The 12480-nt window shown below is 48.2% G+C and overlaps 1 protein-coding gene across 9 annotated transcripts in view; it reads right to left on the bottom strand.

Annotated features, from left to right (window-relative positions):
• Window positions 1-12480, bottom strand: part of CCNJL (cyclin J like) — a 112118-nt gene that overhangs the window by 56375 nt on the left and 43263 nt on the right. For all 9 annotated transcript variants that reach the window (XR_007461416.1, XR_007461417.1, XR_007461420.1 and 6 more), the window contains 2 exons: window positions 3480-3782; window positions 1490-1649 (listed from right to left, as the gene is read on the bottom strand). Coding sequence is in view for 2 of the 9 variants with exons in the window: in XM_049647862.1 (XP_049503819.1) it covers window positions 1490-1649; window positions 3480-3782 (463 nt within the window). In the remaining 7 variants the exon portion in view is untranslated. The remainder of the gene's footprint in view (window positions 1-1489; window positions 1650-3479; window positions 3783-12480) is intronic.

Below are 12480 nucleotides of genomic sequence, written 5' to 3'. Positions count from 1 at the left end.
CTGAAAGGAAAGGACCCGGGTAAGACTTGAGGTCCGAGGCCACAGCAGCAGACACCTGAGTGTGCCCCTCCCTCCCTTGCTAAGTGGGATTCGAGATCTGTGTGCTGTGAGCTCAGGGTGGTACCCAGCCCACACCCACTGCCTGTAGCACTGCCTCCCCTGTCCTCTGACTAAACTCAGGCCTCACACCTACACCCGGATCTGCCTCCTACAGAAAACCCCTTCTGACCCCAGACTCTAGCCTAGCTGTCCCCCAAAGCCTCTGTACTGCCCTATCTCGGCGATCAACCACCCAGATGATAACTTCTGTATTACCACCTAGTCCCTGGTGTCGAGCACGAGCTCCAGGGGGAGGGGGCCCTCTGCTCTTGCTCATCACTGCATCCCCGGCATCTGGCACAGGGCCTGGCACTTAGATGAGCACCTCTGCCTTCAAGGCACCTGCAAACAGATCCCAAGCAAGCTGCCCCTGGGGTCTAAGTTTCACCTTCTGGAAAGGGAACCAACAGGTTTATTTCCATAAAAAAAAAAAAAAAAAGCTTCCCATAAAGCTTTTTGAAATAACAAATCTATTAGAGGCTCAGGTAAGACAGGAGCAAAGGGAGGCTGCAGATCTGAGAAGGGGATCATCCCAGAGCCACAACCATGGTGAAGAGGCAGGGCTGGTGGCCAAGAATCTGGGGGCACCTATCTGCACTCAGACCAGACCATATGCTCTGTTTCTGGGCACCTTCTACAAGCAAAGATTTTAAAACAAGGCCCAGAGAGCAGGGCAGACAGTTCACACAGGGATGAGACAAAGGCAGCTACTAGCACAGTTTCCCATATCAGGAGGCTGAGAGGCAGCTCTCCAGGGGCCTGGCCCCATGGTCAGTAGGGCCAGCATCCAGAAGATGCTGCCATATGCTGGGGGGAAGAGGGATGGGCAGCAGCCAGGCTGGGGTTCTCTGTCCTGTCTCCTCCTTGTGGTCACCAGTGAACACCTGCACCTTCAATATCAGTTTCAGGGTGTTGGGTCTGTGCTGCCTCTTTGTACCCTCTCTGATACACTGAACATGTCCTCACCAAGCTTCCCAGGGACCCTTGCGAGGAGGCCATGGCCTCTTATATAGCTGGCTAAGAGGTCAGCTTTGTGGCCACATCTGATCAAAGTAGGTGATTATAAGTCTCTCAGTGTAATCACCCATAAGACTGACTGGCACACGGGGATTCAGAGCAAACAGCCCAGACACTCAGAAGGGTGTGTCCATCACCTTCTCTTCTCCCCACCTCCTTGACCTTAAAATCACAAATTCAAAGCTACCCAAAATAGGAAGGACCAACTCTGTAAACCTCATTCTATCAGGAGTCACAATGGCCTACTTCCTGTGAGACACTTGCTCGGGGAACTACCCTAACCCTCTGACTTTGAGAGATCGCCTGAGGTGGGTCTCCAGAGCAAGTGCCTCTATTATTTTGGAAACAAAGAAAGATCAGGGATGGAACTTACACCAGCAGGATTTCAATGCATGTGCTGAGATGTTCCAGAGAGTAATTTGAGATCCTCTGTAGGTCTCTGGTCCAGTAGGGGGAAAGCTGAAGGCAAATCCTGGAGGCCCCAACGCAGGCTGCGGCCACCACAGAAGGCTGGAATTTGTAGAAAATATGATCTGAAAGAGAATCACAGAAGTCGGCTTCATAGAGCCTCACTCTGGAGTCCCAGTGGCCCTCCTTCCTGCCTTGTGCTTCCTGAGAACTGGCAGACAAGTAATTAGGTTCAAGGCTGTTCATTGCTGCATACACACACAAGATGAAAAATTAGAGAGTATGAAGTTCCATTCCTGAATCTTAAACACCTTGGCTCTCGGTCTGGGATTTCTGGTGTCAGCCTAGAGTAATGATTTTTCAAAACTTCGCCCTAACTTCTGGGGGGCTGCGAGGGGCTTGCTGATGGGCTACAAAGAGAACCACAAAACATGTGTTTCTTCTTTGGCTGTTAGTGGCGAATGACACAGCATTTCAAAAGCTTCTGTTTTGGGGCATGACTACGGGCTACTTGTTGATGGTAACAAAGCCTGGCTTACAGTGAGCACCCAATAAAAATTTGTTGAATGAATAAATGGTCACAAATATTTGATATACATAACTAAAACCAGCACCTGACTTAGTTTATGGAGGAATCTTCTCCCACCCTCAGCTTTTCTGACATATGATTGGCAAATAAAAAAACTATGCACATTTAAGGCGTACAACATGATCTTTTGGTATATGTATATGCTGTGAAATGAATCTTAATGTCCTACTAAGATATCTGGCAACATGGCAAAGTCAGGCACTACTTATGTGCAAAGGCAAACTGTTCAAATTTCCACTCTTTGTGTGAATGACACTGGTTATTTGTGCATTATCATTCTGTCTTACATTGTTTATGATTTTTGATGACTTCCACATTTGCCTGTGAAAGTCTGAGTCAAGGCAGGTGGCATTACAGTTACAGGCACAGTTACAGAGTCAGACGCCTCAGATTCAAATCTTAGCAATGACCTTGGGTAAGTTACTTCACCTCTTGAGCATCAGTTGAGGAAACGGATTGGTAAAACAGGAATAACAGAAGTGATTTTCATGTGGAGTCATTGTGAAATTCAATGACATAATATACACAAAGCACTAAAATAAGGTGCCTGTCAATGGTACATGCTCAATTAATGCCTGATATTGTAATTGTTTATATTGGTTTTTAAAATTTTTTTTTAATGTTTTTATTTTATTTTTGAGAGAGAGAGAGACACACGGTGAGAGCAGGGGAGGGGCAGAGATGGAGACAGAACCTGAAACAGGCTCCAGACTCTGAGCTGTCAGTGCAGAACCCGACATGGGGCTTGAACTCACAGACTGCAAGACCATGCCCTGAGCCAAAGTCAGGCGCCCAACCAAGTGAGCCACCCAGGTGCCCCTGTAACTGTTTACATTGTTACTTGGGACCATTTTGGTTTGTGGTGGGTTATTCGGTATTGTATCAACAGTATTTCTGACCTGGTATTTTACCTAGTACCTAGATATTAAGACAATGGGAAGACTGGGATTCACATGAGGTCCCCAAACAGGGTAACTTTATTGCTGAACTTTATTACTAAAACATACCCCCTCCCTCACCCTATCTGTACGACGACTGCTCTTCCAAAATGACCTACTTGCAAATCTGTCCCATTTGGATCACTTGGAATGTTCCAGGTTACTGTAAGAAAAACTACCAGGTGATCAGTAAGTTTGTAGGGTGCCGGCTGCCTGTATGTATATCAGCTGCTTTATTTCTCCTTTACATGGTGTTCGCAGTACTTTGGGAGAATCCTAGCTCCTTCTCTGTGTATCCCCTGAGAAGTGGGAGTGATCTGGGTGGATGGGCCCCGGTCAGCAAGGACTCCCTGGGTGGACACGCCTCTCAGATCCCGGCCTCTCTGTGGGTGGGGAAGGGGCTAACGGGTCCCGACGTCGGGCCGCACCTTGCAGGGTAACCTCTAGGAAGTAGTGGGCATACTCCTTGAGGCACTCTTTGGTCTTGCGGGGGCAGGTGGCAGGCCAGCTGTGGCAGTGCCGGTCCTTCTGGCTGATGGAGGCCGAGAGGTAGTAGTCCAGAAAGTGGGCGGGTGTGGGCAGGCAGAGGTTCCAGCTGAAGGCTTCCAGGAGCAGCAGCTCTGTGCTGAGCAGCTCCTTCTTGGTGAGGGTGAAGTTCTGGCCGTTCAGGACCCTCGTACTGTTTATCTGCTCCAGCTTGGGCACGTGGTCTTCCCTGTCCTCGAACTTACCTGCAGGAGAAGCAGACGTTACTGGAAGACAGCACTTGCCTGCACCCAGGAAGCAAAGGCCCACCTCACGGTGCCTGGACAGTGCTGGCACAGAGAGCCAAAAGGCCCCACTGCCAAGCGACTAAAAGCACACATTTTGGATCTGCCAACCCTGTGCTTAAATCCCCAAGTCATCACGTCCAGCTGTGTGATTGTGCACAGGTGATTGTGCACAGAGGCCTTTCTATGCCTCAGTTCCTTCATCTATAAAATGGAACCTAAGGGTTTTGTCAGATACAACGAGAAAATGTACACCACATGTTCAGACCAGCACGTGGAACAAAGAAGGCACTCCACGGCAGTTAGAAACAGCAGTGAGGGCCTGGAGGATGAGGGAGCCCTCTCTCCATTCCTGCCTGGTCCTCACTAACACAATGTCAGGACTGGTCACGGGGTCAGACAGCCACAGTCAGAATGACCTTGCAAATTTGATCCTGTCCCCCCACATGTAGAAAAGCCCCTCAATGGCTCTCCACTGTCCTCAGTACTGGGTTCAAACCCTGTCAATAGCTTTTCAGCTTGGATTCCCTCAGAAACAGTTTGCTTAGGAGGTGAGCCTAGGAAAGACTGGTAAGTGGGAGAAGACAGGAAAGGGAGGAAAGCCAGAAAGGGAACATGATCTTGAAGTTATCCGTACCCCTGTGTTCACTGCAGCATTAATTACAATAGCCAAGACTGAGAAACAACCTGAGTATCCACTGATGGACAGAGAAAACGCGGTATTTATGTACAATAGAATAATATTCAGCCATGCAAAGAAGGAAATCCTGCCATTTGCGACAACATGGATAAACCTTGAGGGCATTATGCTAAGTGAAATAAATCAGGCAGAGAAAGACAAATACTGCATGGTCTCACTTACATGCAGAATCTGAAAAAGCCAAACTCAAAGGTACAAAGAACTGACTGGTGACTACCAGAGGCAGGGATGGCGGAAACTTGTGAAGGGGGTCAAAAGGTACAAACTTCCAGCTATAAATTGGCCCCAGGGATGTAAGGTACAGTATGGTGACTAGTTAACAATGCTGTACTGTGTATTTGACAGCTGCTAAGAGAGATCTTAAAAGTTCTTATCATTAGAAAAACATTTGTAACTGTGTGAGATGATGGATGTCAACTAAACTTACATGCGTACAATAGGTACATATATCAAATCATTTTTATACACTTGAAAACTAATATGACATTATGTGTCAATTATATCTTAATGCAACTGGGGTGGGGGTAACACTATGGACTTCTGAGGTGAGGCTTTAAAGAGGCCATGCAACTCCCACCTTCTTCCTCCCTTGGAGTGCCATGCTGAGACCATCATGTAAGGAAGCAAGCCTAGCCTGCTGGGGGTGGAGAGGCCACAAGAACAGAGGAACCCAGGTGATAGCCAGCGCCAACTCTCAGACATGAGAACGAGACCATCCAGGACCTTCTAGCCCAGCCCCTCCAGCGCTGTTTGAATGAGCATAGGTGAAACCAGCAGAGGAAACCCCATGCAACCCACATTGCTGTTTTTTTTTTTTTTGTTTTGTTTTTTAGTGTTTATTTATTTTTAAGAGAGAAAGAGGAGGGAGGAGCAGAGAGACAGAGGGTGAGAGAGAATCCCAAGCAGGCTTCGGGCTCTGAGCTGGAGCCCCTCCGACGTGGGGCTCGAACTCACAAACCAGGAGATCATGCCCTAAGCTGAAGGCTGGTTGCTTATCCGACTGGGCCACTCAGGCTTCCCACATATCACTGTTGTTTAAATCACCAAGTTTAGGGATGATTTGTTTGGCAGGAATAGATAACTGGGATATACTCCTATCCGTGGGCAGTGGCAAAAAGATGTGAAACCCCACAAACAGGCACGTCACACGGCTCAGAAGGTTCCTCTGAAGGAACAATGAGTAAATACCGGAAGATCCTGGAAATAAATGCCATGAAATAAAGCCACATGGAGTTAGATACAAACAAAAATTAAACACGAGTCTTGAGTTATCCTCAAGGGTCAAGGGAACTGAGGTATTTACAGAACAATCCCCAGCGGTCACCAGTGGTGGAGAGCTCCAGTGGCAGCTCCCACTGGGGAAAGCTCTGCAGGTGGGGCGGCTGCAGGCCCCCCAGCCTAAACCCACCTCTGCAGAAACCACGCACACCTGGCTGAGGCCTCTGTCACTGCACTCTCCGAAAGTCCCGTGCCCCCCTTCCTCATGAGCCTTCATCTACCCAGCCTGGATCACCCTTCCCCTTTCCCTGTTCACTCTGCCAACCTCTCCCCACCCTTCACCCTTGAAAGCCTTCCCCGACCACTGTCCTTGTTCTGGCCAAGCCCCACATCACATGGTGATCCCTGAGGCCTGGCTTTGGTGTGGTCGCCCGTAGCCTCCGAGCCCAGCCTAAGCAGGGGCAGAACACTGCTGAGTGAGTGTTGGAAGAGGCGGTGGGGTGGCCCAGCTGAGCTCAGAGAGCATGCAACAAAGGGTCCGCACACCTGTGCACAACTGTGAGTACCCCGTGACCCAGTTCTCACCAGACTTTCATGCTTCTTAGTAGAGATGAGGAAGTAGCCGCTTCAGGCTGCCTTACAGCAGATACAACACATTTCTCAGGAAGGCCTCAAAAAATGTCACCAAGAGGGGCACCTGGGTAGCTCAGTCGGTTAAGTGTCTGACTTTGGCTCAGGTCACGATCTCACAGTTTGGGAGCTGGAGCCCCGTGTCAGGCTCTGTACTGACAGCTCAGAGCCTGGAGACGGCTTCAGAGTCTGTTTCTCCCTCTCTCTGCCCCTCCCCCACTCATGCTCTGTCTCTCTCTCTCAACAAACAAACAAACAAAATGTCAAAAAAAGTGTCACCAAGAAACGAAACATTGGACTCTGGGAAGCCAGTGTCTCTATTTTCTCTGTAAGCTTTAAAAGAGTCCACTAAGTGGGCAAAGTTGGTGTGACGTGAGGCTCTGGTCTTTGATGGGCAGGAACTGAGCAAGTAGAAATATACAAAGCAGCAAAGAGTGGAGACTGATGGCTGACCGGCTCCTATGCAGCTTACAGCCACCCCAGAGCCTCGGTTGCCGGAGCCCTTATCCAGCAGGGCCTAAGCCTGGCATAGCACCGCCTCCACAGCTCACACCTTCCCTGGTCTTGCACACCTGGGCAACTCAGGCAGGACAGGCAAGATCAATGCTGTCCAAGGAGGGAGAGCCTCCTGTATGGCTGGAAATCCTGGGGTGCGGCTGGCTGACCAGGCCTCTCCAGCCCCCACACCCTCCCTAAATGCAGGACCTCTCCTCCGCCTGGGAGTGCTCATCCCTTCACTCACCTTCCTGTGTGTCCTTCAGCGCTCAGTTCAGAGGCCACTGGCTGTCATTAAGGTACTTCTTATGCTCAGATTGCTTAATATCAAGTATTGATATTAATGGCTAGCACCTGACCAATAGGTCATTAATGGGCCTAAGCCCATGAGGACAGGAACCGTGTCTGACCCATTTGCAGCTGTGCCCCCAGGTCCCAGCACGGTGCCTGACACAGAGTAGCTGCCCAATGAATATTCGTTCAAAGAATGAATGGTATTCTCTCTCGTTTTGTTTTGTTTTTTGAGCAGGGGAGGGGGCGAAGTGGAAGAGAGAGAGAGAGAGAGAGAGAGAGAGAATCTTTTTCTTTAAGTTTATTTATTTTGAGAGAGTGAGAGAGGGGCAGAGAGAGAGGGGGAGAGACAGAATTGCAGGCAGGCTCGGTGCCGTCAGTGCAGAGCCCATTGTGGGGCTTGAACCCCACGAATCTGAGATCATGACCCAAGCCAAAACCAAGAGTAGGATGCTTAACTGACTGAGCCACCCAGGCGCCCTGTGAGGGGGGAGAGAGGGAGGGAGGTTAGGCTCCACATTCAGCACAGAGCCCGAGGTGGGACTAGATCTCATGACAATGAGATCATGACCTGGGCTGAAATCAAGAGTCAGACTCTTAACCAATTGACCCACCTAGGTGCCCAGGTACTCTGTTGATAGTTGAATTTAGGGCCATTTAAATTGTTCTCAGATTATCTGTATTCCCTAATTTTTTCTCCCATGATCATATATTCTTTATACAACTTAAAAAGAAAAAATTTTCTTGCACAATTGTCCAGTTTTACCTGAACCTTATGCCGAACTAAGCCAACACTGTTAGCAGGCACTCAGTAGATACAAGTAGATACAAGTGCTCTTTTCTTCCCCAGGGCAGAAGGTGGCAAGGTGAAGGTCACAGCCCGGCAAAAACATGCATCATACTCAGGGTGGCATTAACACTCTTCCACACCATTTCTGGCAGCCAGCAATCTATTCTAACTGGCAGATGTGCTCAGTGAGATTAGTTTCCTCCCTGCCCTCAGAGCTTTTCAAACCTTTCAGAGCTCTGCCTTTTTCCCAGCCACCAGGCCCAAGAGGATTAGCCTCAAATGGAAGGAGCTATGGATTACTGAAGAAATCTGAATTCACCTGCTCCCCAGGCTGGAGAAGCTTCTTGGGGACCCACCACACTGTGGGCCAGGGCCAGGCAGAGTGGGGTCTGAATCCTCAGAGTTGGCGCTGGACCTAAGAGCACCAAGCTCCACAGGCCGTTTGTTTCCTGTTTAGGAATATGCCCCCCATGGAGATGAAATGGCCACGCAGAATGGGAAGCGCTTCAGTAGTACCCAACACACACGCATGGGCAGTCTTCGTGCTGGGTTGGGCACTGGATCCTCCCAGGCAGGTTGCCTTCAGATCCCCAGAAGCTCAGAGAACTTAGCTCCACACATCTAGGAGCGACCTTACAGTCCCTGCTCTTAATTGCTGGCCAGCAGACCCCAGCTTAGCAACTATTCCCAAGCACAATACATTTCACAGCCAGAAAAGATTTTATGAGTTTCCTGGTGTTGCACGTGCCTGGCAGACATTTCCTCCCCTCCTCCCATGACTGTGAGCAGGCCAGCCTTTTGTCCCCATTGCTGCAACCAAGCACCGCCACTCAGCTGCCTGCTCCTTATCGACAAGCTGCACTGACGACAGATGCCTGGAAGTCTTCAGGCAGGTCCCCTGGGAGGTGTGGGGGACAGAAGTCGGAATCTTTCCAAGTCACACCAGAGCCACAGATTCTCTTCAACTCCTTTAATGTACTTTTTGTTTGGAAATTTTTCAAATACACAGAAAAGATGAAATAATGAACACAGAGGACCCTTCAGCCAGATTCACCAACTGCTGACTTAGAGCCACATTTATTCCGTGTGTGTGTGTGTGTGTGTGTGTGTATAAATACTGAGTTTGCTGGACTATTTCTTTTTTTTTAATTTTTTTTTAATGTTTGTTTATTTGTGAAACAGAGAGAGACCGAGCATGAACGGGGGAGGGGCAGAGAGAGAGGGAGACACAGACTCTGAAGCAGGCTCCAGGCTCTGAGCTGTCAGCACAGAGCCCGACGCGGGGCTCGAACTCATGGACCATGAGATCATGACCTGAGCCGAAGTCGGATGCTTAACCGACTGAGCCACCCAGGCACCCCTTGCTGGACCATTTTTAATGAAGTTGCAGACGTGACAAGCCAGCCCTGGACAGTGTACAGCCCTGAAGTCATTTTCCTACATAATCATAATGCTATTACCAATTCTAAGAACATCAGGATTAATGCAGTAACATTCTTTTCTTTAAAAAAAAATTATTATGTTTATTTATTTTGAGAGAGAGAGAGAGAGAGAGAGACAGAGAGAGAGAGTGGGGGAGGGGCAGAGAGAGAGGGAGACACAGAATCCAAAGCAAGGCTCCAGGCTCTGAGCTGTCAGCACAGAGCCTGACGCGGGTCTCAAACCCATGAGTGTGAGATCATGACCTGAGTCAAAGTCGGATGCTCAACTGACTGAGCCACCCAGGCGTCCCTCTTTCCTTTTTTTAAAAAAAAAATTTTTTTAATGTTTATTTAGTTTTGAGACAGAGAAAGACAGAGCATGAATGGGGGAGGGTCAGAGAGAGAGGAAGACACAGACTCTGAAGCAGGCTCCAGGCTCTGAGCTGTCAGCACAGAGCCCGACGCGGGGCTCGAACTCATGGACCATGAGATCATGACCTGAGCCGAAGTCGGATGCTTAACCGACTGAGCCACCCAGGCACCCTCTTTTTTTTTTTTTTTTTTTAAGTAAGCTCCACACCCAGCATGGAGCTTGAACTCACGACCCTGAGCAATCAAGGGTTGCATGCTCCACTGACTGAGCCAGCCAGGTGCCCCGGCAGTAACATTTTCTAATATTCAATCTACATTTGACTTCCCCTAAGGTGCCCAAAATGTCTTTTATTATAACCTTTGTTTTTTTTGGATCCAGGTTCAACAAAGCTCACACATGGTGTCCCCTTATATCTTTGAGTCCTATTCTTTGTTTTTCATGACACTGACTCTAGATAAACCCAGGCCAGTTTTCTTCTAAAATGTCCTATATTTTGGGAGCACCTGGCTGGCTCAGTTGGTAGGGCATGCAATTCTTGATCTCAGGGTCATGAGTTCAAGCCTCACATTGGGCCTAGAGACTACTTAAAAAAAAAGTCCCATATTCTGGACTGTTTCCTCATGATAAAACAGTTTGGGCAAGGAAACTACAGAGGTGATGTTTTGTCCTTCTTACCGGATCACATCAGGAGTTATATAACGTCAGTTTGTCCCGGCAATAGCGATGCTACGTTTGATCGCTTGGTTAAGGAGGTGACACCAGATCTCTCCATTTTAAAGGTACCATTTTCCTGTGAAATTAATAAGTAATCTGTGAGGTGACACCTTCAGACTCTCTGAATATCCTGTTTCCCAACAACCTTTATTTTTTAAGTTTATTTATTTAGAGAGAGACAGAGACAGCGTAAGCAGGGGAGGGGCAGAGAGAGAGGGAGAAGAGAGAGAATCCCACGCAGACTCCACACTGTCAGCACAGAGCCCAATGGGGGCTCGAACCCACGAAACTGTGAGATCATGACCTCAGCCCAAACCGAGAGTCGGACGCTTAACCCACGAGCCACCCAGGCATCCCCCCACCAGACTTTAACTGAATGATTTGGCGTCCAGGAAGAATTCTTTCCTGAATAAGTAAGTAATTACACTGGGGTTGAAAAAGAATTTTTAACAATTCTATCATTCTATCTACATTTTTCTTTTTGGATGTTTACATTGTTCCAAATTTGACCAGTGGGAGCCCTATCATCATACTTATAAGATTAAAAAAAAATCCTAAAACTACTGAAGCGCTCAGCCTGCGTCTGCAGCCAGGCACAGGCACATGAACCCTTAGTGTAGGTGGCAGTGGTGAACCTGCAAATAATGCCCTACAAGACCCTTTGCACACCCGGCTGACCGAGTCCTCTTGCTACTCTGATGCACAGACAACCGGGAGAGCCCCAGCCATTCCTGGCATGTCACACAATTACTGGACTGACCACCACAAGTCCAGCCAAGTGGCCTGACTCAACCAAAGTGGCAAGACACTGTCAGTCCAGCAAACCTCAGGAGGGACTCTCACAGACTGGCTTTTCTTTCCTTTTCTTTTTTTTAATAGCATTTTTGTTTGTTGTGGTAAAATGCATATAACATAAAATTCACCATTTTAACCATACAGTTCAGTGGCATTCAGTACATTCACATTGTTGTGCAACCAATCACTAGAACTCTTCTCATCTTGCAACACGGAAACTGTACACCCATGAAACCCAGTAACTCACTGTCCCTGTGCCCCCTCCTCTGGTAACCACCATTCTATTTTCTGTCTCTATGAACAGACTACTCTAAAGACTGGCTTTTCTTCTTATACCTATGGTCCTAGCATTCAAGCCTTCACCAGACCAAACAGGATTCCTGACTTTTCTGAATTAGGGCTGAGAGAAACAGTACCTTTAACTGCTTAAAAAAATGTTTTATTTTAGGGCCACCTGGGTGGCTCAGTTGGTTAAACGTCTGACTCTTGATTTCGGCTCAGGTCACGATCTCACGGTTTGGGAGTTTGAGTCCTGCATTGGGCTCCGTGCTGACCACACAGAACCTGCTTGGGATCCTCTGTCCCTCCCCCAATTCACACTCTTCCTCCCTCTCAAAAATAAATAAATAAACTTTAAAAAGGTTTTATTTTGGAAAAATTAAAATACCAAAAAAAAAGAGATGTTCTAACGAACCCCTAAGAATACATCACCCATCTCCAACAATCATCAACATTTATACTGCCTTCAGAAAAATTCCTAAACAAAACGGTGCAGAGTAGGATTCTATAAAAAGTCAGTGCCGCCCTATCTGTGATGTCCAGGCCCAGGGCTGCTCACACACTACTACACAGTCTGCTTCACATACTGCTTGCTGTGAACTCCCCCATAGACAGCCCTTCATGCCCAGCAAGACACCTCTTTACACACTCATCCGGGGTTACCTGCTGCCCATTCAGGAGCTACACTGAGGCTCAGGGATGAGGCCACAGTTTCCTGGCTAAAGAAAACCAGGTTTTAAAGCAACAGCTGGTTCCTCTTCTTCCCTAAAGAAATGCAACGCTTTTAAAAACAGGCAAAGCTACTGTTCCCCAAGAAGGGCCATTCCCCTATTTTAAAGTTTTCCCCTCTCTTTTCATCTGAGAAAGAGAAAAAAGTGTGAATAGGAACTGAGGCCCCATGGCTGCCCCAAAACCCTCAGGAGCCCTCTGTCCTACTCTGTCAGGTGCTGATG

Source organism: Panthera uncia (genome assembly GCF_023721935.1).
Source record: "Panthera uncia isolate 11264 chromosome A1 unlocalized genomic scaffold, Puncia_PCG_1.0 HiC_scaffold_17, whole genome shotgun sequence".
Taxonomy (NCBI): domain Eukaryota; kingdom Metazoa; phylum Chordata; class Mammalia; order Carnivora; family Felidae; genus Panthera; species Panthera uncia.
The sequence above is the reverse complement of the archived record's forward strand: the minus strand, read 5'-3'. Positions and strand labels throughout refer to the sequence as shown.